General features: G+C 36.4%; 1 protein-coding gene across 15 annotated transcripts in view; it reads right to left on the bottom strand.

The window, feature by feature from the left end:
- TENM2 (teneurin transmembrane protein 2) overlaps positions 1–25,965 on the bottom strand; it is a 602,430-nt gene that overhangs the window by 456,896 nt on the left and 119,569 nt on the right. For all 15 annotated transcript variants that reach the window (XM_052684852.1, XM_052684855.1, XM_052684854.1 and 12 more), the window contains exon 3: positions 13,582–13,872. In XM_052684852.1, coding sequence (XP_052540812.1) covers positions 13,582–13,807 — 226 coding nt within the window. In that variant the 5' untranslated portion in view covers positions 13,808–13,872. The remainder of the gene's footprint in view (positions 1–13,581; positions 13,873–25,965) is intronic.

The raw sequence follows: 25,965 nt of genomic DNA, 5'->3' as shown, positions 1-25,965 counted from the left end.
TTGTCCCAGCCGAAAGACACCACCCTGCTTATTTATTTATTTTGCAAATGAACACAGAAGCCAAATGACAATTTAATAGTGCTAGCAGCAAGATCATTTGGAAAAGCTCATTAGCTACCCTTACATTGGATATTCACAAGCTGAAGAAACAAGGAAGAAAATCCACATACTCCCTTTTCACAGTATGGCCATTCAATTTTGCTGACTTAGCTGAGAATGGAAGGGTCACGGCAGTGGGAGCTAGAAACAGTTCAGTCATATCACCTTCAGGTAAATAAAGACAACGATGTATGTCTCAGCTGTCCCCATAAGTTGATTTCACTAAGCATATAACAGAGGAAAAAGGGGTATGATCATCTTTTTTATTTCTCATCACCACCCTTAACCTGTTCTGGAGCAATGCATGGAAATCTCTGGAAAAAAGCCACTCTCCTGCCCTTCTCTGGACACTGCCAGGTAATGAATGCTTCCTCGAGGCATTCAGGGCCAGGTAGGAAGGAGCCAGAGGCAGCTTGATCTAGCGACTGGCAACTCTGCCTACAGCAGAGGAGTTGGAACTTGGTCTTCACAATCTCTTCCTATCTAAGGCATTCTATCATTCTCCAAAAATTTACCTTGCCTTTTTAACTCTGAAGATATTGCCACTTTGTTTAGCTTCACTACTTTATTTTTTTTTTTTTTTTTTTACTGGGATTTTAAAAGCCTCTATTTGCAAGTATCATTTTGCACCAGTTACATGTCCTTAAGGAAGGACATCTAGCAGGAGAAAATAATGAAACTCATTGGATGAAGGGAAAAATGAAAGCACACGAAAGTACTGAAATATTTTGCCAAGAATCAAAAGACTCTTACAAAGAATTCCTTGAGAGAAAAAAATTAGACAATTTGACAGACACTCTACCACCTGCATATCCAAAAATATCTACAGATTTCAGCAGAAACATAAAACTTCACACATAACAGGCTCCTTGACAGTAAGACAAGCAGCCACTTTGTACAAGTGTACTCTCTCATCAGCATTTCAGATTAGGCTGTATGTTAATTTATAACTTCAAGTCATTAAAAATTTAATATAGTCCATACAAAGATGTTTTTAAGTGAAACATGAAGTTGAACGATAAGGATACACAGTTTGCCCTCCTGCACAACAGGGTCTGGTTACTTTAGCCACCCAAACTGCTAGCAGGCTTCCTCTGTTCATTTTGTTTGCTTAGTTTCATGGCTTCACAAAGCTCACGTACAGAATTAGACATGAATACTCACTTCTTAGAACTGTGGAATACAAAAAAAAATATGTATTTTAATGGTAAGACTGCAGGAGGGCAAAGTCTGTGGAGATATTTTAGCTCAGCTTCTCTTTGTCTTGAAAGGCAGAGCAAGAAAGGCCTTTTAGATGTCACCTTTTTGTGGAGAATTTCTCTTACATAAGTAAACAATAAATACTTATTTTAAACATCTCAATACATGTAAATAAGAAACTAAAACAACTGGCTTTTTCAGGTATGAAGGTAACTTTGAGTCAGTAATACAGTTGTACTTCACATAGTTTTTAAACATAACAGGTACAATATTTTTATTAATTACATAAAAAGCATGAGATGCCTTCCAACACAGTCATTCAAACTCCAGAGGCATAGATTTTAATTCCTAGTCTGAAAATAGCACTGCAAACATGCCCAACAGCTTAATTTATTCAGTTGTTTGGCAGAAAAATACTATGCATTTTGGTAGCGGCAAGTTTTTCACGTGATATTATATTATCCGTATTTTCTCTTTTACTGTCTTGCAGAATGTTAACTTTAGTTACATGAAGAGGATGTAAGGCAAATTTCTCTCAGCTTGAGCTATATTTAATGCCTGCACATTTTCTGTGGGAAAGCAATTACACGCGTCTGTCCCATGCCTGACAAAAATATTGTTACTACTCTAATTTCTCTATTATTTGGAAGATAATGCAGTTTACAAAGAAAAAGAGGCAGAAAAAGAGTATCAGCATCATCTTAAACTGAAGTTTAAACAATGAGAGTACAAAAAATAAATTTGCTGGTATAATTAAAGCATCCTTTAGAGCAGCAATCAAAACGACCGCGATAGGAAATAGACACAGAGAAACAAATCCAAATTTAAATTAAACGCCTGTTCTCATAATCCACTGGTCCACAGCTGATCAAATCGGTACTTTAATAATACTGACAGAATTATTGAAACTAAACAAAATATTTGTGTATTTCACAACAATAAATCACTTCTTAATTAAGGGTTTCCTTAATCTGCCAAGCAATTTGATTTATTCTAAGTAGCTCCTACACATAGATACTATATCTTGATCTGCATGTAATCATCATGATTTAGAATTCCACAATTTCTGTTTCATAAATATCACATCGGTATGGTTATTTTATCACACAGGACAGGTTATTTTATTGCACGAAGCAGTAACATTTTCCTCGAACTGAGTACTAAAGTACTCAGCATTAAATGACATGTTGCAGAGAAATTAGATGAATTCTATCCAATTCTGTTCTTCCTAACTGTAGAAATAATAAGTCAATACGTAGTTTTATTAACATAAATCTGTTCGTGTTCAGAAAAAAATAACATCTAGAGAACCTATTTTATGGAACAGATATACCTGGATCAAGGTATAGCACCACCATGCTGTCCAAAAAATAAGTGAAGACAACAAATTTAAGTCTAGATGAGAAACTCCGCCAGGCCGTAACAGCTTATAAGAGTTACGAAGTCAACATACAAACATAAAAAGCAAAGCTGATGTATTTTATAACCACAAAGCCTGCTTATTCTAAATATCCTCCCCATTACGGTCGTTCTGGTTTACACAAAGTGAGAGAACAGGTTCAGGGAAGCGCAGTATTAAAAACCTGCCTCAGTTTATACTGCTGACCTCTCAGTGCTTCCAACACATTATGGAGCTTTCCCAGTTCCCCACCCTGGGAAATGCTTATGGAAGAGAAAGCAGTTTGACTTCTTCCCCCTCGTCACACTGAGGCCTGGCACAACACAAGCACACACAAAACACGTCACACGCAAGTCGGATGTTTTCCTTACAGATATTTGTAAGCAACAAAAGAAACCATCCATGTAACACTGGGCCTCAAAGGCAAACATTTCCTGGAAGCGGACTTTCCTTCAGGATTGTAATATATTAAGCCAGTACCTTGTCAGCGATCTGGTCTCATTTGCGTCAAGGACACCAGAAATGCCACTGAACACTAACAAAAAGGAGAAGATGTATGAGCAATGGCCAAGGTTTTTGCTGTTTGCTCACCCCATCGCAGAGAGGCTGAGGGCAGCCCTCACGGCGGCTGCAGCTCCTCACAGGGAGCGGAGGGCAGCGCTGAGCTCTGCACTGTGTGACAGCAAGGGGGGCCAGGGAACGGCTGGGGCTGTCAGGGGAGGGCAGGTGGGGGTGAGGGAAAGGCTCTGCCTGCTCAAGATGCATCTGGACAACGCACTCAGACACACGGTCTGCATTCTGGGCGGTGCTGTGTGGAGACAGGAACTGGGCTCAAAGGTCCTCATGGGTCCCTTCCAACTCAGGATATTCTGTGATTCTATGAGAAGCTTTATTACAGTTTGCTAATAGTAAAAATAAGCACAAAGGTTTATTTTACTTAGGAAACGGTCGAGAAATGGGCAAACAGATGAGAAACTGTTACACAAAGTCAACAAGAGAGAATCACATAAATGAAGTACTGAAGACATCTAAAACACAATCTGTTGTGTACACACTGCTTTCAGAGAGCAAATAACATCTCATTTTCTGTTCCTTGTCCTGGTCAAATCTTTCACTTTCAAACTATCCTAAAGATAAGCACATGCTTTTTAGTCCTCCACCAAAACTAAGTGATATATTTTCAAATCCCTCAAATCAAGTGTTCTTTCTTCAAATCAGAACACTGCTGGATCTGTAGGCAGTCTTATAAGCTACTTTAACCTTATTCTAAATTTTCATTACACAATTTTTAACTCTTCATTATCTTTGGATAAGACGTAGCATTACAACTGTGATTCATCATTTTTCATTTTATTAATAAATTGTAAACTGAGTGCTGGAAGCAGATATTAGTAATAATGTCTTGTTTTGTTTTTACAGTCACACAAAGATAGAATCTTAGAAGCAAATCTATTGAGTACACACATTTCATTGCCTTGCCTATCTATACACAAAAATTTACTTATGTCACGCATAACAAATTTAGCACTGCCCAAACTGAATGTTGTAATGAAATTAAACGGAATACCACCAATTGGTTGTTTTGTTTCTGTTTTGTTTTTTGTCTTGCAACTGAATAAAATATCTTGAAATAGAAATATTACATTGATAATTCTTAAAATTTCAGTTTAGACTGCCATCTTTAAAACACGGAATTCAACCAGAAGTAAATTGAAAAAGCCATAATACAATACTATGGCACATACAACAGGCATGATCATATACTTGAGGGAAGTGAAACTCCCGAAATTTGTTCTGTAAGACGGCCTTTTGTTAAGCTTCTGGCTTAATTACCAAAATCTAAAATACTGATAATTTTCTTTCCAATACTTACACTAAAGTATGTTTTTAAGTGATTAATATACCTATGAAGACAAACTGAACTGTGTAAATATGTAGCTTAGCAAATGTTTCATATAAGCAAATTTTAAGCTTGTTTTTATCCAGCAGTAACCACAGAATTTGCTGATTTCAAAGTAAAAACACATCCAATGATATTCTTTTTCATACGTAATAATGAAAATAACCTACTGATGATATTTACGTTTTTTTTAACATTAGACATTCCACAGTAGAACTGTCAATTAACAAATGCACAAACACCAGCCATAGTTTTTGAAAACATTTGATTGTAGCACGTAAAACAGAGCTACCCAGCAGCGAAAATACAACAGCGATTGCGTGTGTGCGCATGTGTTACAGAACATAACCGTAAGTAACACAACTTAAGCAAGGCAGTGCTGTCAGGAATGTTGTTAAGTGTCACATTCCACTTATAAAATGCAGTTTTTGATCAAAGTTTAGAAAATAGCCTACGTATTAACTACCATGTTTTCCTTGACATTCCTTAAGCAAGTAATTCCTCTATTTTCTAAACTTCCTCAAATTCAGCTAAAATTAAATCTCTTATCTCTTTTTTCAATGCTTTAAGATCTTATTTTTGTATTTCCCTGCATGCGCTTTCTGTAACATTTTTGACAGTTATATCACATACACATAACTCAGACCAACTCCATATCATGTATAAGAAACAGAATTCCTCAGAAAGGCTTTTCTCCAAATAGTTTTAAAAGATACCTTTTGATTTTGAATAGAAGAGGATGTAGGGATTGCCAGCAGAGGTGGAGTAGGAACCACAAACATCTTTAACCCAAATATTCTAAGGAAATGTAAGCAAGTAATTACAAATAAAACTGCTTACATTCATGCAACTTGTTTGGCAACAGCAGTATACCATAAGGAAAGCTGCTACAATTCATAACAGCATCTTGTAATAAAACAGCTTTATGCATCCCTCTCAAACTGTTTAGTGCTCAAATCTCATCAGATGGCTGAGTAAGCATTACACTTTGGGACAGTAAATCTCTGTTTCCAATATGGTCTACATTCACAGACATGTACTTTTGCATTCACTGTATGATGCTTCCAGCTAAGCAGATACACAAAAATAGCAACATATGAAAATATCTACACAATTTTTTTGCCTCGTCAGTTATCTAGACCAAAAAAAAACCATTAGGAACCTTGAAACCTACAGCTCAATAGCAATTCACTGCTGTGAGAAATAGCTAATCTAATATTTGGATTTATGAACATGGAAGTAACAGGAAAGGGCTATCTTTATACACGCCACTGTCACTATGCACATCTTTATCCATAACCGAGGCATATATAGGATTGCTGATATAATCTGTTTGTTTTAGAGAAAAATTAAAAATTAGGACTTAGCAAAGAGCAGCAAATCTGATTTCATGACCAAAGATGAGACTATGATACTTGACAAGCAGATGTTTAAAAATCTCTATCTATTCATATGAATAGATACACAGATATAGCTCACACAAAATAAGACTGACTCAACTGCAGCAATCTAATTGAATCCGTAAGGAAAGAACACTAGGTATTATGGATGTTCCAATAAAAGAGAAAAAGACTATGAGATCTAATGGCTAGCAACTGAAACATGCTTTCAAAATCAAATGAGAAGCTGGCACTTGATTTTAACATGGGGAAAGATTTCCCACAGAAACCGCTACATGGAAACCCAATTTTCTGCCTATTGCTGTTTTCAAGACTTTTGAATGCGCTTCATTCAAGGATTACTGAGATCAATGGGGTAATAATCTTATGAAAATTAATCAGTTACTAGATAAAACTGAGCAAAGACACTTTGGTCTTAAACTTTTTAAATCCAGAGAAAAATACCACAGTAAAGAGAGCACATAAAACATACTGGACCCTGCACAACAATTATATTCGCTTCCAATTTTATTTTCTCCCATGTTTGATTCCCATGAATGAATTGGTCTTCAGCATTGCCAGCATTTTGATGAAGTTCCAAAACGCACACCGTGCTCTAAAAAGAAGTTGTAAGTGCTTCCCTCCTTTCCCCCACCATGTTTTTCTCACATGTATGGATTTGTATCCTATCACAATATTTCAAAGGCTTCACAATCTTCCTGAGTTGTCAACAGACGGGAGTAAGAAAATGAAAATATACATGGTAATCATCACAACAGACCAACTGGTGGTCCCCGAGATTAGAATTTAATCTTTGACAATAGTAACAGATTTCAACAAAATGCTGAGTAAAAAAATAACAATTACAAAATAAACACCTAAAATCTGTGTTTGAGCTGGAAACTGACTTGTGCATAGGAACATTGCTTAACCTATTTTCTACATGCTCCAGAAATATGAATTTGTAGAATCCTTTCCTTACTAAAAATATTGACCTAACAACATCTGATATCACTTAATCAGTGAGTACTTAATGAACACTTAATCAAGAATCCAAAATACACATATTTTGTCTGTTTCACTTTTTCAGTTTTCCAGTTTATTTAAATATTCCTTTCTTCATCTCTTGTGAGGAAGGATGAGGAAAACATAGGGTCTAACTTCTCAAGTTAGAAAAACAAGCTTTAGAGGTCTTTCCAAATTTCTGTGGCAAAAGCAAACAAACACACACGGTACTTAAACAAATTCTGGTCTGAATAAATTGAAAAGATAAATTTTCTGGAACATGCTTAGGATGTAGTGAGAAAGATGCCCGGCTCCCAACCAAATCAAGTCTAAAAGCTTTTTAAACCAGAGCATGTAGTGGAATGTGCAGTTCCTTGCATCAGTTAGCAAACACTCAAAAACAATCCGTCTCTATACCAGCTTTTACTGGAAAATATGCCCTAAAAATATATATATATATCTATGTTTAACTGCACAACCTTCTGAAGATAAGAACTATTGAAAGTGAAATATTTGCAGAATTAGTCATTTTTAGCAGGATGAATCAAGAAATAATATAATTAAGTAATTTCATTTAGAGTATCTTATTTTGTAAAGTATTTTCTTCTAAATCTCCTTGGAGTAAATTATTCCTTTTACAGCGGATTTAAATATGAGAAATAACATCCACATGGATGTGCCTAAACACTCGGAACTGCTTTAAAGAGGGTCAGAGTGTGCATATGAATAAGGGTAGAAGGACTTGTAAGTTCAAAAATTATTACTTCCGCTATTCAAACGTCTTAGAAATTGATTATGCACTTAAACAAAATGAGGAAGAAAAAGCATACAAAGAATTTCTTTTCTCCAGTATTCACAGGTATTAGTCTTAGGGAGAGAAAACCCTACCCTTGTAGTTTGAAGCACAATATCTTGCTACAAATTCAAATTCATTCACTGTAAAACATAGGAAGCTCATGTATTAAAATGCTTTTTAGAAGGTCTTTGAATGAAAATGCTTACCGAGGGCGCTCTAGATTAGACCTACAGCTTTTAAAATTTTCTTTTACTGACAGAAGGCACTAAGTTAACTGTTAGTCTCTTCCTTTATTTTTTTTTAAGCAGTGGTCATATTAATTACTCGAGCCCTCTGTCAACAACATAGTTTCACAATGAAGTTTCTGAAGATTGTGTTTTCTTATACTCCAACTTTATTACGCTCACCAAAAATGAGAATCCTCGCAATACTTTAATAGATTACCCTGGATGTTGAACTTATTAGTTGATTACAGTGTTTCCATAGTAATGAATTTTTAAATAACTTGACATGCTAAATTGCAACGGCCATCTCCGCAATGCCTTCCAGACTAGAACACATAAAATTGAATTGACTAGAACCCTAAAATTGAACATGTGCATACATTCTCAGAGGAGGACTCCTAACGCCCAAGATGCTGAACTAGAACCTGGCTCAAATAGTCAAATTCAGAAAGGATGATACCACTGCCAATCAGCGAGCGACGTGCCAATTGGTGGCTGTCTTGGCCACAGTGACCACAAAATAGTCATATTTAAAATCTTAAGTGATAGAAGGAAGACTGCCATTAAAACCTTAACTTTGGATATGGGGAGAGCAGATATCAGTCTGCTCAGGAAACTAGTTATTAAGGTCCTTTGGGAAACTGCTTTTCAAGGCGCTTGTGCCCATCAGTACCAGTCACTTTTTAACTAGCACCTCTTAAGAGCCCACTGGCAAATGTTCAAATTTTCAAGAAGGGCAAGAAAGACAACCCTGGCAATTACAAGCCTGTCAGTCTCACTTCAGCACCTAGTAAAAACAATGGAAAAAATTATGCTGGGAGGTATTGAAGAACATCTGAAAGACAACACAGTAATCAGTCACAGACAACACAGGTTCATGAGGGGCAAGTCCTACTTAACTAAATTAATCGCCTTTTATGACAAGATCACCCAACTAGTTGACCAAGGGAAGCCAGCTGTTTTTTTTGTTTTTTTTTTTTGGGGGGGGGAGGAGGTCAGTAAAGTTTTGATACTTCTCATAGTACCTCTCCAGCTTACATCCAAAAAACATTTGGGCCTGTCAGGTCAGGCGCAAATGAAGTTACAAAAAGCTGGCAGTCAATCATTACCATGGCTCCCCAGGGCTTCATTTTAAGGCTGATTCTCTTGAATGTTTTCATACATGACTTGAGTGTAGGACCAGAAAGCGTTTTGAGTAAATTTGGCGACTATACTAAATTAGAGGAGCTGTTAACTCCACTGAGGGTGGAGAAAGCCTTGCAGAGAGATCTATACAGATTAAAGAGCTGGGAAGAAGCAATGCTGACTGTATAGAGAGACTAGGAGCTGAAAGGATTAATAGGAGCCCTGCTGAAAGAAATCTGGGGGATGTTGGTTGACAGCAAGTAAAACATGAGTGAACATAGTGTCCAAGCAGTCCGGAAGAACAAGTGTGTCCTGAGGCACATAAAGCATGTCATGGCTAGCTGGTCAAGGGAAGTTATTGCTATGCTGCATTGGTGCGGCCTCACCTTGAGTACTGTGGGCAGTTCTGGGTGCCACAGTGCAAAAAAGACTTAGTATTAAAGAGTGCCCAACAGAGTGCTACAGATCTGGTCAAGGTTCTACAGGGGAAGTATGAGGAACAGCTCAAGTCCCTTGGTTTGTTCAGTCTAGAAAAGAGACTGAGGAGAACACTCATTACAGCCTATGGCTTCTTTACATAGGGGAGCAGAAGAGCAGGCACCTATGTCCTCTCTTAGGTAATGGGCAATAGGACTCAAGAGAACAGTATGAAACTGTTATAAGGCAGGATAGGGTTGGTTATCAGTCAGTGGTTCTTCACTGAAAGAGTTAGTGGCACAGGAATAGGTTTCCCAAGGCAGTGGTCACAACACCATGCTTCCCAAGTATTTTTCTGTAACAGTAATTCTGAAATACATTGAATACATTGGTAAAAAATACTGGGGTGTTTTATGAGACCAATTTATAACCACTGTCAGTACATGGTAATATTTTTCTAATTCGTCTTCACATTCTCACAGTATCCAACAGAATTTAAAATGCACTTCCTTTAAGTAGAAAGAAATAAAATAGTAAAAAAAGGTATTGCCATTCTTCACTAAAATTATCTCAGCAAGCAAAAAGAGATGCAATGACATATAGAAAGCAAGATAGTTAACTGTGGCTAAAAAAAAAAAGTAATATTTTAGAATGTTGGGCATAGTTTAATATCAACGTACTATTCAGATTTACCTTTAGTAACTCCATACGTATATTCCATTTGTTCTTAAATTTGGTAGCAGAGATTTACTGCTACACTAGATCTGACCTGAGAATGAGAAAGCAGTCAATTCAGTCTAAGTACCAGCTAATAAATTTTGCATCAGATGAAGCCTGGCATTTGGATCAAGTAGAAATACAAAACCTGTGAGCTATGAATGCCAAGTGAGGAACTGTGGAATAGTAATGTTTGCAGTCATCCATTTGAAATCCAGTTTAAACTCCAACAACTCTGTAGAGAGAATTCTTTTAAGCTGTCTGGTTACAAAGCATACATGAAGAAAGGTTGCCTTTCAAAGCAACACCTTTAAAGAATGGCTTTTTAAAAACTACATTTTTTTGTCTTAAAGGAGATATAACTTCATTCACTGTGCTGTGTCAGCAGATGAAGTGAAAAAACTTATTTTCTTTTGAAAGGTATATGATCGAGTATAATAATTGGTTCGCTTTGGTAGAAAAATACCTGGCATACGGAAAAATTCACACATTACCAGAAGATGGTAAAATATTTCAAATATTCAGAGGTGTAAGAACTATTGTCAAGCTTTTGACGTATCTTAGCAGAAAGTAGAAAAGTTCCTATTCATCTTAAAATACCACATTCAGAAAGGACTCCTCAATTTTTAAGAGAACTTGTAAGGTTAGAATGCTCTTTCATCCACTGAAGGACTGAATCTTTCAGATTGACTGACTAGTGAATATCCAATGCAGATAGTGGATAACAAATATATGAGCGCTGCTCTGAAAGTAATGCCTCCTATTTTATTGTGGTGGCCCACAACATCAGAGGATGTTGGTGGAATGGCAGTAGAGTTGAACCTTCCCACCACTACAGTTACATTTTGTTGCTGCGCAACAGATGGCAAAGGGACGATCTGACAAAATGCCACAACTCAATACCAGTTTCTAGATCATGGAGTACACAGCCAATCTTAGCTGGACTGTCCTGCCACATCCACCATGCAGTCCAGATTTGGCACCTTCTCACTTCCATCTGTTTGGGATTACGAAAGATGGACTGAGCATACAAAATTTTTCTAGCAGGTATGCCATCTTAGCAGCTGTGAAACAGTGAGAAATCTCTGCTGGTGCACATTTTGATTGCAGCACACAGGCTCTTGTTCACCATCAATTAAAATGCGTAGCTAATTGTGGTGATTGTGTTAAAAAAATAGGGTAAACACTCAGCTACAGAACACTATCAGAATGTGTTACTGTGCTCTTTGTTGCAGTTTCCATGCCGGAAAAAAATAAAAATAAAAACAAAAATGAGGCATTACTTGTAGAGCAACGTGTTTTCTACTTTGGGAAAAATCTTCAACAAACTAAGAGCTCAAGCATGCATTGGACTTGGAGTTTTAGCCAAGAATCTAGAAGTCTGTTCTATTTTTTATTACAGAAAAATAACTCCCTACAGACCATTTATTTTTAACAAGCTTATTTCCTGAAGAATTTAATCTCAAAGCACCTACTGAAATTTAGAATAAATTTACACGTATAAATTTCTAGATGTCTGCAGCTGAAATCTGCACAAGATGTAATGAAAGTATTTCCAACTTTATGAATCGTACTTTCATCCATATAAAATCAATGTATGAAAAAAACAACAGGCCCCAAATCTTAATGAAGATCTACTTTCCAGCTTATCTCAAATTTCATGTCAGTAAAGAACTTGACAAATAGGCAGAACTTGAGTTTTCAAATATGAAGAATCATCATACAAACTCGCTTTCTGAAAAATAAATCAGAAAAAATAAGGAGTTACTGCTTTTATTATTTGGTAAAAAAAAAAAAAAAAAAAAAAGTAAAATACTTTGGCTCAATAAACTAAACTTTATTCATCTAGATATAACAACCAAGACTAGCAGAAAAAAGTCTTGGGAGCATTTCAATTTACACTCCCTTTCATAAAGAGGGCAGATAAGAACACATTAAGAGCAGGAGGAGGATGAGCAGTTGTCAAATCAGTAATCAAGAGAAAAAGAACACCCTCATGAAATGCTGAATAATGACCCGGAAACTAAAATAAGGCACTTGAGCTGAAGCATCAATCATCCAGATAGGGGAAAGTAATATTTAGATGACTCTTGTACACAGAGGGTGAACAAAGCACAATGAAAATGGCTTCAGTAGCTCATAACACATCTAACTGCAGCTGGATGATATCTCTGGGTAAATACATCTTAGCAGAAAATACCCTACAAGAACAGAGATTACCTCAGAAAAGAGAACAAGATGTTTGACAGAGAAAGCACAATGCAAACACTTTAAAATGTCTGTACACATATGCAAGCAAAACAAGGGATGAGAGTTCAATTAAGGATGCAAATTAATAGATACTTTGATTTAAAGGTTAAGGCAGACCCTGACTGCTGGCACAATGCTTTGAACAAGTTGTATGACATGATATGAAGTATAAAAAATGACCTTTCATTAGATAGGAGCTCATGGAGAGAGCTCCACAGAGAAGTGAGGTAACCTCCTATAATTTCTTGAGTCACACAAAACACAGTAGTAACAATACTAAAAACGTGTGGTAGAGATCGTGCCATTAACACATAGATGCATGAAATAATAGAGTTTCAGAATTGAAGATGTACTAGACATTTTGCCTTCTGTTGAAAGGGGCGTAAACGAGCTATACTTTCATGCTTCAACACTGCCTTCATCTTCTTATGGCTAATTCTTAATTGAAATTAAGCAAAGCAACCATATTCAGTTGTTGACAGACACTTTAATCATGCTATTTGGTCACATGAACCAGATCTTCAATTGCTGTTCCTGTGAAAAAATGTTCTCTAATAGTTTCAACACGCAGTCTTACGATTTACGAAGACAAATATTTGAATGAAAGTAATAGGTGTGTGCAAGTTTGTGCATAGTGAAAAAACAGAGGTAGGAAAGGAGGCTACTTCAACTGAAAACATTTAGATTGTTCATTCATTATTTGTTGGATGTCATACATTTAAAGTGAGGAGTGGTTTGTAAAATAGGAGGTAACAGCCTTGCTTACAAGTTCACACAGATGGGTCATTCCAAATACTAGTTCTATCATCTCAGTGCTGCAATAACATAGCTAACTATAAAAGTTACGGCATTCCTCCCACTTTTAAAGAGATGAAAAATAAATAGTCAGAGTAAGCAGTCACAAAATGAAGTCACGTGAAACAGCATTCCCATTTTCCAATTTAAATTGAAACAAATCCATTTTTTTGTTTCATTAGAACTCCCCTACAGCACTAGCACGGCACAACAGAAAACAAACATCACCTGGCAAAGATTACTTAAGAATGAAACAGTTCTGACTTCAAACATACCTTGCCTTGGAAACTCATCCGATTCCCTGTGAACCAGGTCTGAAACTCGGTTTCCATAGTGCATCCTCGTGTCATGATCATATGCTTTCAGAGTCTCACTTGAGCTGTAGGACTTCTGAGTTGGTACTCTGCAGTCTTCACTGTCCAGTGAAGAACTAGTGTAGCGACATTCCTTCCCACACCGCCCCCTTGTCAAAGAGCGGTGTCTTCGATCTTTTATATCCATTATTCTGCGTCAGGTCAAATGTTTTCAGAAAAGCCACTCTTATGGTAGGGATCAGTCACTATCACCTGAAAAAAAAAAAAAAAAAAAAAAAAAAAAAAACAGATCAAAGTGAATGCTAGCACTCAGACATGTTTTACTCTACATTCCTTGACACATCACTGTAAAAAAAATAGAATAAAATAAAATAAATGCTGCCCAGCTTGAGAGAAAATATCCTCACCATGTAAACTAGAAATTGAAATAATTTACCTAGATATGATGGTAGGAAAAAAAATAATAAGAAATTAAATTCAGTATCAGAATTGCATTTTATCTAAATGATCATCTCACTGAAGACCTTAAAATACAATGATAAATTAGAACTGCTTACTTTTCTGATTTCCAAATGAGCAGTGATAACAATACGGAACTGACAACATAGTAGTTGCTCCTGTAATGCTATAATAGAAAGATAAGCACACTCAGACCATTTAAATATTTCTTCCTGCAGAACTGCTTGCAATTACGCAAGCAGGAAAGTTGCAAATTGAAGAGTATTCCCATTCAATATTAACACATAACAATTGCATACATTATCCTTTAACAACGCATTCGCAAGCAGAAACTGGTTTTACTGTCCTTGGTTAAAAAGAACTAAGGCCCTAGTCTGAAAAACAGGTTGGATAGGGTATCTCCAGAGACCGTTCCCAACCTCAACATTTTGGCATTTCTACGACTCTCCGAACCCGCTGTGTGAAGAGGCCGCTCTCATGACCCACAGAATCTGATCATCTCCGCTGTCCCTGAGGATGACCACTTACCCACCTCAGCAGTTGGAGTTCTTCGAAATTCTACAAATATCTTCTTGCTCAATGGACCAGAAAGAGAGATTCTTGCAGTCTACTTAATTAGGACATCCTTACTGGGGCACAGATGCTTTAATATATGCACAGTTAGCATGAATGGACTGCAAATGAAAGATGCTGAAGAAAGCAAGAGATACACTAACCGTGAGCACCCTACCCACCAGGGTACTAATTATTTTGAGTTGGTATTTGTATCAGTACCTTTCTCTTGTGGCATCCTAAGCTCAGGTCTGTACTAGTTCTTAGAAACCCTCAAGACAAAACCTTTTGCTGGAAATGGAATCTTTGCCCACAAAAATACCCACAAGAGCTAACAACAAGAACAAAAGAACAAAACACATGCTCTTCTACGTGTGGTTATGGAAGTGAAGAATTAGCTTTGGCACGTGCAGTCGGGACAGCTGAAAACATTTCCTTCCCCATTGTCCCTTCGGCACAGGCACCAGCGCCTCTGCTTCAGCTGCCCTAGCGCTTCAGGGGCACAGCTCCCTCTGACACAAAGGTTACCAACTCCAGGAGAAAAATCATTAAAAACAAAACAAAACAAAACCAAACCCTAAGGCAGTCATGTCTTTCATCACTTCAGTCGCTCAACGCAGTGTATTTAAGGAGGCCATAACACTGGCGTAAGTACTGGCTAAATCATTGCTTTTTGGCTGGAATAGATTATGTCCCTGTGAGAGGATAAATGTACTTGGCCAGAGGAGCTGGTGAACTTGAGAAAAGGTTTCTTGGCTCCATTTAGACTCTGATATTTAAACTTGCAGGGGGGGTGTAGCACCTGTATTTTAAAGAAGTTCGGTAACCAGGAGAAACAGCTGCTTCATGCCACCCACCAGAACTCTGCAGTCTGAGCAGTAACTGTAAACATGCTTGCTTTCCCCTTTTTTTTCCTCTTAATTTTAACTACCATTGCATATTACAGACAGGAAATAAAAACACCCAGGAAGTCAAAACAAAATAAAAAAAAACATGCAGCACTTAGAGTTAGACAGCTAGATTTATTACACTAGATTAAGGCTATGTCTTAAGAGAAACAAAAGACTCAGAACACTCCTCCCATTTCTCACCCCTTTGAGTGTCTAGTGGCTAAACATACTTGTATTCTTTAGCTGAATGCTCTGGTCCTGTATAGTTTATTAAACTGGAAATACTCTTGGTTACACAGTGGCTCAAACCCTGGCTTGAAGTCTGAGGAGACACATGATTGTTCAGACTAACAATGCTTGGCTCTCCAATTCCAGTTCAAAGCTCTCTCATAAAATTCAGTTACGTTGCAGTTATAAAACACAGGGACAGATGACTACAGCATACAAGCAAGCAAAAACTGTCAAGTACTTTCTGGCTGACTTCATACTACTGTTCTGTGCTTTGCAAACGTCTTTGTATGGGAAGAACTGTAATTATTAGTTCAAAAAAAGAAAAAAAAAAATAAAACATTTTATGATTGCTAAACTTTAAACTGCCTGATCTGATTTATATTGTTTATGTAAGAGCATTTATCTAGTCACTACCATAGTTAAAAGGATTTACTAGGACCACGACACTAAGGATTTCCATGATATTAGCTTATTAAAACACCTTCTCAAGTAGACAAAATTAACTGAAATTGTTTCCTCAGTGGATTTTCTCCATCAAGTTTTCAACAAACACCCTAGAAGTAGAAAAATAACAAGAAATAAGATACTGCTATTGTTGCTAAGGTCGTGAAGCACTCTTTGGCCATCTTCATGCAGGACAAAACATGCAACTTCTGCATTGTGGTTACTACAAGAAGTCCGAGTGCTTAACACAAGAAAATAAATGTAAAAATGGGACAGATGTCTCAATAGCTTTCTTCTGACCTTTCCTAAGGAAAACACTTTTGATTTTAATAATACACTATTAAAAATTTCTTGAGCTTCACTAATTTTTTACGAGATGCTTAAAATACTGCAGATGATTTGAACTTTTTTTTTTTTTTTTAGTTAGGTTATTTTTTAGTTATTCAGTTATGTATTTATATTTATTATGGCACTCTTTTCTTTTTTCCTGGTTTTCCTACTGCCTAAGGGCAAAACCTAAACATCTGAGACTAAATACATCTCCCTGAACGCAACTAAATTTTTTTACAGATTCATCATTTCTTCATTAGGGATTTCTCTGAATAAAACAGACAGGAAAAACACAGCTCCATATCATCATCAACAAATAGCCATTGGAGTTCAGAAATCATCACCATAAGTGGCTCAAAATGTGAAGAAATTAAGTTGTAACACAGTCCTAGAAATTTTTGCTCATGCGTTTCTTACACTTACCTTATATTGGAGACATTTTGTTTCATTTTAATGCTAAACAGCTTTTTCTGTTAGATAGAAACAACTTATGTATTCCCAGAAAGGTAAGATGGTGCAGTTTTGGTTAAGCTATGAAAACTGAGAAATTTGAGTTACAAATGCTAGAAACTCTCTGGCCTGTCTGTCTCAAGTGTATTCCTGAATTGAGTTACTGACCTAAACAATGCTGTTGTTGTTGTTGTTGTTTTTAACCTACTTACGCTACAGCAGAGTAACTAATAACAACTGACTTCAACTACTTTCTCACCTATTTTTTTTTTCCTATATCGTTTGAAACATGCTATGTATGCATAGTAAAACAGCTGATCAATTTTCAAAGAATGGCTTGAATTGGAAGGGGCCTTAAAGATCATCTAGTTCCACAGTCCTGCCATGTCCAGGGTTGCCAATCACTGGATCAGGATGCCCAAGGCTCCAACAAACCTGGCCCTGAGTACCATTTCAGGTGTGTAGTGTATCAGCTGATCCAGATCTCCCATGGCTGGTAAATATAAAGCAATGAATTGAACATGTTGTACTTGCTGCTCATGTGCATACAGATATTGGACATACAGCTACCTAATAACCCTTGGACTCAGTATTAGCCCAGCATAAGATTTCCTCTATTCACTTGCAGTAACTGTTTACCTGACATTACTGCACAAGCGGTAGCAAAAACGTAACTCAAGGGTAGTCCAAGAACATCAAAACACACTGCTGCAGGATAAGGAAAAAAAAAAAAAAAGAAATGGGGGAAAAAAAAAAAAAAGAAAAAAAGGAGAAGCTGAGAAGTGAAAGAAAAAAATTCCAGGAGTTTTTTTTTTTTTTTTTTAAAAGTGTAACCACTTTTGTGTTAGCAAAACAAAATCAGCAGGAGGTACAGAGGGATGACACAAATTTTAACGGCTTACTGAAACCTATGATAAACCTCTCTTTATACATGAAGTTGATCCTTAACCTGAAGTTATTTACAAGCTTGTTTCATGAATTTTCTAATGATCCCTTGTACTATTACATTACACGTGGCCATTAGAACTGTCACTCACAATAGGCAGAATGCAAAATGCAATAATCACTTGAAAGTTCAAGAGAAAACAAAGCACCTTGCATTTACTTTATGCCCCTAAATAACCCACTAAAGCTAGAGCAAAATATCACAATAGCACATACGATATTAGAAAGTATTAAAAAAACAGTATATATATATATATACAGTACACCATGTGCCTATCTGTTCATTAAAAAACACAATTCACAGAACAGGTCTTAAAAGCCTGTATTTTTCAGCATCAACAATTGGCAATAAGCTTGTGATTTAGAGATTGAAATGTTGCTCACTATTCTATGCACAGACTGTTTTTGAAATGAGGAAGTTTGATCATTCAGCTTCGGAATAGCACAGGTTCTTATTAAATTAATGAAAGGGTTACTAAACTACTGTATTTTCCACTTGTTTAATATTATTGAAAAGGACGTCACTCACATCTAGATCACCTTTTTAAAAAGAATAAGTAACATGCAATTTTAAATAAAATATCACTATAACAAGAATACTTTGTTGCATAATACAGCATTGATGACAATTGGGCCGGTTTTGGTCCAGAAGGTCAAAGTGTATTTGGACAGTATTTCGTACAATAATGTAATCTTATTTTCTGTTGACGTCTTCCTTCTGATTTCCCACATCACATTTTATTTTTTCAGATGCTGAATTTTCCTTTTAGTGTAGGCAATCTTTTAAGCATCATGTCAGTAATTAAATGTGTTTAGTACAACATTTGAAATAGCTATTTTACAACTGTTTGGATGAATGATTTTTAGTTTACCTTACAGAAGACATGCAGTGCTCATAGGCATTCTGTGTTGTTCTTTATTGTGGGGAAGAAAAATCCTCACAAGTCAGTTTTTTTGTTTTGATTTTTCATAAATAAAAGCTATAGGAAGTTTTCAGATAAAGGCAGCCAAAATCACAACAACAAAATCAACCAGTGCAACAATTACATACTGCATGTTTTCTTATGTCTGCCAAGGCATACATATTTTTATGTCCGTTATCATCCAAGAACTCAGTACTGGAGCTCCTTAAAAATCTCAGAACTGTGTAAATTTATTATGAAGATAACATCCCATTAAGAAAATAACGTGCCATCAATGAGCAATGGAAAGCCCAGAAGTGACAAGACTGAGCTTTCTATCAGCCTCAGCTTCACACCGTGCATTAACTGCTATGGATTTACACTTCATTTTCCACAGAATTTTGGGCAGTAAAGGTGGACAGTGGGTTGTGTTAGGCTTTCTGAGAACATAAGAGATGGCAAGGTTCACAGACACAGTGGACAGAATCCAGAAGAGGAATGAAAATAATGGCTTTCAATAATCCATTACACAAAATTAAATTAGTACTTCTATTGGCTCACTACAGGATATTTAAAGAATTTACAACCTTGAACTTTTTTTTATTTTTGGAAGATTTAACAAAATATTACTTGCATCCTACACATTTGTAGCTGGTCATCGAAAGTTCAGCAGCTCCCACATTGATTCCCAGCCTGCCCTCAGAAGCAGATTGTGTTGCACTGGCTCAAAGATTTGTAAAAACAGGTTTCATAAGCAATGAAAACAGGACAATTACAAAAAGCAAAAGGTTTAAAACACGTTTGTTTGTTTTTAAATAGAAACACTTTTAAACTCATCCAGAACATCAGCAGTAATACCAGTGATACTTTTCTTCCAAGATAAACAGGCCAGAACAGTAGAAAAAGAATGTGATGCAGAATTAAAGAAACGGATGTGACAGGAGGAAGTTCTGTGGCTGTTCTGGAATTCCTTGGATGCGTGAAATCGTCTCATTCTCCTCTCAGGTAGTTTCAGCAATATTCAAAACAACAACAACTGTTCCTCTACTGCAAACACTGTCCAAATACAAGAATAGGGATCTCCACCAATAATTATGTATTCCCACTCCGTAAAAAAAAAAAAAAAAAACTTTCAAATATTAATTAGCCTTCAGAACAACCAGGAGAGCTGAATCTGTATTACCCTTATTCTATACGTTCAGCATTAAGGTAAGCATCACATCTGAGGCCATGAAATGAGACGGCTGCACACCAGGAACCCTAACTTCCAGTCTTTTGTTTTCTGCTTGTAGTATGGTAAGTTTTCTACACGCTGTCATGGGTGTATGCAGATAAAACAAAAAGAATCAATCCACGACAGCCCCAATCCAATAAGTTATCAATTAGTATAATTATTTAAGATTAGCATAGGTGAACAAAGTTCTAAAATGCATTTAAAGATCTAACATGAACTGGCCACTTCAAAAGACCAAGTCTTCTTAAAGTAATTGCCTAAACAACATTATTACTCTTCTACTGCCTAGAAAGAACAAACAATACTATTATCTACTGATAAAATGTTGCTAATGAAGAAAGGTAGAATAATTTATCACTGCATAATTAACACAATGCAGTTAAGCATGCTTTAACGATTCTGTATAACAGTTTCCTATCACTAGAGAATACTTTTGAGTCAGGAAATAATTGTCTAAATAATTTTTGATTAAGTCTTTGATCAGACAGATCAACATTTATAGAAGTGAGATAAATGTAAATGCCCATGCAATGAATGACAACTTCCTTCATTTAATTGCCCATTGGTGGTCTTTTTTCTTTCTAATCCTAGGGTTGAATGCTGCCTTTAATTAAGTTAATGGGATTATTAACCTCACTAGCAATAGAGCTAAGACATCAAGCTGGTTTACACAAGTTATGCTCCTCCAGCCATTACCTCTCTCTTCGGCTTTCACCAGCGCTTAATCATTTATGCACTTAATATTTACTGACATTTTCCTGTGTCTCATCCTCTTTTTGGCCTTTTTCTTCCCATTTTCTCATTAGCTGTATTTAGCTCTAACGTTTCAGGATTTGAATGCTGTTCATTTCCACAACCATTTTCCTTTACATTCAGGCTAATCCACAAGCTATTTGAGAACTTGAGGGCACTGGGCTTCTATATTAGACTCCAAGGTTTTGATTTTAAACATATTGATGTGCTACATTGATAGAGAAGCATAACTGACAAAGGACTTGCACTCTTCTCTACTCAAGCAAGTCCAGTGCCAAGAATTTTAAGACCATCCTCTCTTAACCACTTACATTCAAATACTCCATAACTCTACACCTGATCCATACATTCACCCTGACTCTTAGGCACGTTTCTTTTACTTATTGTTTCTTTCTAATAGAAGACTATGCTGCTGAGCAGGAGCTTCTCGTCAACCTGAGATTACACAGGGCTCCTGTGCACATCTCAACAGAAGATGCTACTATAAAAAGATGCTGCTGCTGAAGAGATTCATCAGCAATTTTCAGACTTGTACAATGCTATTCTCAGGAGTCATCAAATGTAGTAATAGTGCAAACAGATACGAGTTTAGGTACATCACCGATCATTTCAGTTGAGAACACCAGCTGATTATTTATATTATTCACCCTCACTCCATTTAAGAATAACATCCCTTCTTTCTTTAAAGCATTGATGAAACCCCTTCCACCTCAATCTAATACTAATACTTCTCATCTGCTTATTAACAAGATGCTATAATATACTTTCACTCTGTGAGTTGCGCCAACCTAGGATAATTATGTTTAAGTATGGTTTTATTAGAGATCACTTATAAGGCTGTGTAAAATTAGGATAATAAAGTAAACATTATCCTTAAAAATGCCTCGTATCATTAAGGAAAATAGTCCTTTGTGTGTGTTAAGTATTAACACAGTTACTTGGAACTTCCTTCCCTCCTTAAACACAGATTTTTATCAGGAACGACAAAATGTCTTACAGGGATCTTTTGTCTTAAAGGTTTTAGTTAAAAACAGCTAAACAGGAAAAAAAAGAAATGAATGAAGCTCAGTGGAATATCATTTAAGGCATATGACACAGGTGACATTAGATCACATCAGCTTCTACAAAACATTTGCAGAAACATTTTAAATTCTAAACCTCAGGCAGCAATGAAGCTTCACACAGTGAAGTCAGAAGAAGGCAACATAAGTTTCTCAGAAGACAAATATACCTCATCTTGCATCATCTTTGTTTTTTTAATCAAAATAATTTGTAAAAAATTATTTACTGTCACAGCAATCAAAGCGAGTACAATGCAATGCAAAACCTCAGAAGTGAAATTCCCGACGTCCATAGAGCAATTGCTTGGCAGGGCAGAACTGAGGTTTGAAAGGTGTTCCGCCCCAAAGTGCAACGTAATATTTGCTTGCTCATCGCCATAGCAAAAGAAAACAGTAAAAAAAAAATAAAAATCAAGCAGTAAAGCCTTTGTTGCCTATTTCACAATACAGACTGTGTGAAGGAATAGAAAACCCCTGAAACAGCTGTAATGAAAATGCAGAGGGACTAAAAGCACAATTTCACAGAGGCAACAATCACAAGCTCTACCACAAGTCCAAAGAAACTACTGCAGGCTCTTAATTTCCCAAACGTTCTTCTGCAGTGTTGACTTGGAAATGGTTCATTAAAAAAAATTTGAAAGTAAAAATCAAAAGAAAATAACTGCACATAATGCTATAATGATCCTACTATAAATCTAAAGAAAACGAAGCCTGAAAATCAACTAACATCTCACACCGAAGTCCACTTCTCTACCACTCACAGCCACATTCCCATGTCATGTAAACCCATCCAGACATACTGTTTTTCCCCCTCCATGGTTTCCACTTGTTTTCAGCTGTTCTCACAGGAAGACTTCCTCTGAGCAGGCTGGTTCACATTTTCTATCGTTTGTTTTCCAGGTTTGACACACCTCAGTTCTTATCCTTGAGAAAAGCCAACAAAACAGGACCTGATTGCTGCAGAGAGCCCTCATGGTAACATCACCTACGGTAACTGCACCAGAAAGTTGGGAATGATTTGGTGTAAAAAAGCAAACAAACTAAACGCTCAAATTACACCAACGTCTTCACTTTCCTACAGGCTATTTAGAGAGCTCCAGACCACCTATGAATGATTAGGGACAACTTCTATAAGCAGAACTCATAAAGAAGGAGCAATTAGACACATTTCATGGACTGGCATTAGGAGTTCTTCTGATGTGCCCCATCAGTGAAGTATCCTAGTTCACCATCTCCACAGTAACTCACCTTTATTAAATTATGTCTCAGATAAACTGCCATCTAGCAGATGGGTCCAGAATTTCAAGCTGTCTGTACATTTATGAAACACAAACACCCAGATACACACTCCTGGCTTCATGATAGTCACACACGAAACAATCCTCCTGGCAAAGCATTCTACTACATCCTTCACAAGCTATTTTACCAATGTTTCTATGTTTTAAAGGAAAGACTCCTCTTCAAAAAGAAAGGCAATGCAATCCCATTTTTTTTTTAAACATACAAGGTTTACTGAGGCAAGGAGAAGAGCAAAGTACAGAACAACCCTGCTATTTAAAGCCTCTATTAGCTTCAGTAGGCTGTTCTGCCTTAAAGGCAGGGGAAAAAGCAGTCTCTTATCTCTGTTCCTCTCAGTGCAGGAAGGAAACTGGAAACAAACACTCTAAATGCTTTATTATCCTGAACCGAAATCAATAAACTATCAACATTTTTAACCTAATTTACTAGGAAACAGAATTGGAGAAATCTCTGACAAAGATTCTCATATACATTAAGAGCCATCAGATTGTAAAATTTAGGTCAATATTGAGCCAGACAGTGACCTACAGGTGAAATGATTTGTGTACCATTACCGATCTTCCCAGTCATTCAAAGTCTTTCATAACTTCAAACTTGCATGAAATCGTATCAATTATAAAAATAAAAAATAAAATATATATAAAAAAGAAAGAATAAGTTTTTCTTATGCCTTTTCTGTAGGTATGTATATGTAACTCTTCAAAAACAAATTCTACATGAACGGTGGTTGAGACTTCAGCTACCACCCACATGAACTTCACGTGTGCTTTGGCTAGGGAAGGAGTGACACCAGAACTCCAGGTACCACAGAATTGTACAGATGTTTACAAACACACTCAAACAACAGAAGAGAATCAGGAGGTGCAAACTGGAGCAATTAGTAAATGGCATAGAAGAAAACACTGGAAAGTGACACCTCTAATAAAACTGCTGTAAAGATCTCAACTAAAACAGAAGTTACTGACCAACTCTGGACAACTCCAGTTGCCTTTCTAGTAACACAAAATAACAGGCAACATGGAAGAGAATATCCCTAAGTATTGCATTGGAGATCAAGAATAAATAAACATACAGACACTTCTCTTTCATGCCAGAAAAAGTTGCTCCCTAAAACAGTCAACTTCCAAGGGATGAGGGTTTAGTGTTTATAGAAACACCTAGAATGCAAGCAAGAAAAACAAAGCCAATGTGTTCAATCATTTGTAATTATAAATAAATAATAAAAACTGAGAAACTGCAATAAACTTCCTCAAATTGTCTCAATAACTTCAGAAACATCAACAAAATTAGTTAACTCCTTTCCTATATAAACTTTTAAAGAAATATGTAAACTTGCAGAACACCTTGACGGAATGCCCTGTTATCCAATTGGATCAGTTTAGTTCAGAACTAATACTAGTTCTCAGAAATCCAGGCCTAAACAAGCAACCTTTCCCCTCTGTTTTACAGAGGTGAAAAACTTTGGCAGCTGCCTTTCCATCAGTTATTTAGCCATCTGAAATGCTTTTATATTCAGTATCAAAGACTTTCAAGAGACTACTGGACTACTTTCCAATAATCAAGACTTCAGAATTAGGAAATGTCCCATTTAGAAATCGAGTTCTGAGTGATAAGAACGAAATACAAATTGGTCCATAGTTCCATGACTCCATTTAGACAGCACTAATATTAGTTCTGATTCAGTACAAGTGCATCAGTAGGCAGATGGACACATCCGTGCTTCAAACGGTAAGATTTTAACATTTTAATTCAACAAGAAACTGTGACACATCATTAATTAGATTTTTAAAATGAAGAATAAAAACGCTCTTAAGAGTTATTTCTTTGTATGTAAATATATGTAAATATAAGAGTTATTTCTTTATATATACATGACTCATCCACGCATCCCCAAAATTCCACAAATAAGCTAAGTTTAATAATAAATCTACTCATCTATGGAGAGCCACGACAATCCTCCTTTTGCTAAGTAACACAATTTATCCTAAGGACAACAGCATGTCTCCTTACCATTCCCAGAACCACCTCACCATGCAAAAAGTAAGATGTCAAAAACCACAAAAGTCACCCACAACTTCTAATAAAACACATATATTAGACTGCAAATGCTGTGTTAAAACTGTACAGCTTAACCAAACAACCTCGATTCATATTAGAGCCCTGTACAACAATGGAATAAAAGTAATAGAAACATATACAAGGCAGCAAATAATTTTTCATCTAGATCAGTGTACAACAAAAATCAAAACAAGCCACAGTGAAAGTTCCAGAGCCAGATATAATGGACAAATACACACATACACTTTCTAGAGAAGCAAAGGATCCCAGCTGACGGTAGGGGAAGTTGTGATCATATCATTTTTAAAGGTTCTATCAAACCCAAGCTGTTCTATGATTTTAAAAAGCAAATTAGTCAACAAGTCAAAAACAGTCAGAGTATGGGGCAGTCATAATAGCATTCTGACAATAATGTTACATTCTTATCCACATTTATAAGTAGAAATTCATTAACATTTCTTGGATTTCAGCTGATTTTGACCTATTTTCATTGCTTAGCTTCAACAAGCTTCTTAATTTTGACTGTACCACAAGCCCATCTTTATTACTTGAAATTCTACTCCTTCATTTCTCTTGGATTCACAGACTCAAGGTGGAGTCGCATTCAAAGCAATCTACAGTTCTCTTCATAGATGAATCCAGCATGCAGCAACAGCTGAGCTCCAAAATTCAGCTATGTCTCATGTGCATTTTGAAAATCACTTAAAATTGATGAATTTTTGTTATGTCTACTTCTA

The sequence above is a fragment of the Tympanuchus pallidicinctus genome, unplaced genomic scaffold (genome assembly GCF_026119805.1).
Source record: "Tympanuchus pallidicinctus isolate F22 unplaced genomic scaffold, pur_lepc_1.0 scaffold21, whole genome shotgun sequence".
Taxonomy (NCBI): Eukaryota; Metazoa; Chordata; class Aves; order Galliformes; family Phasianidae; genus Tympanuchus; species Tympanuchus pallidicinctus.
This window is presented reverse-complemented; position numbering and strand designations above follow the sequence as displayed.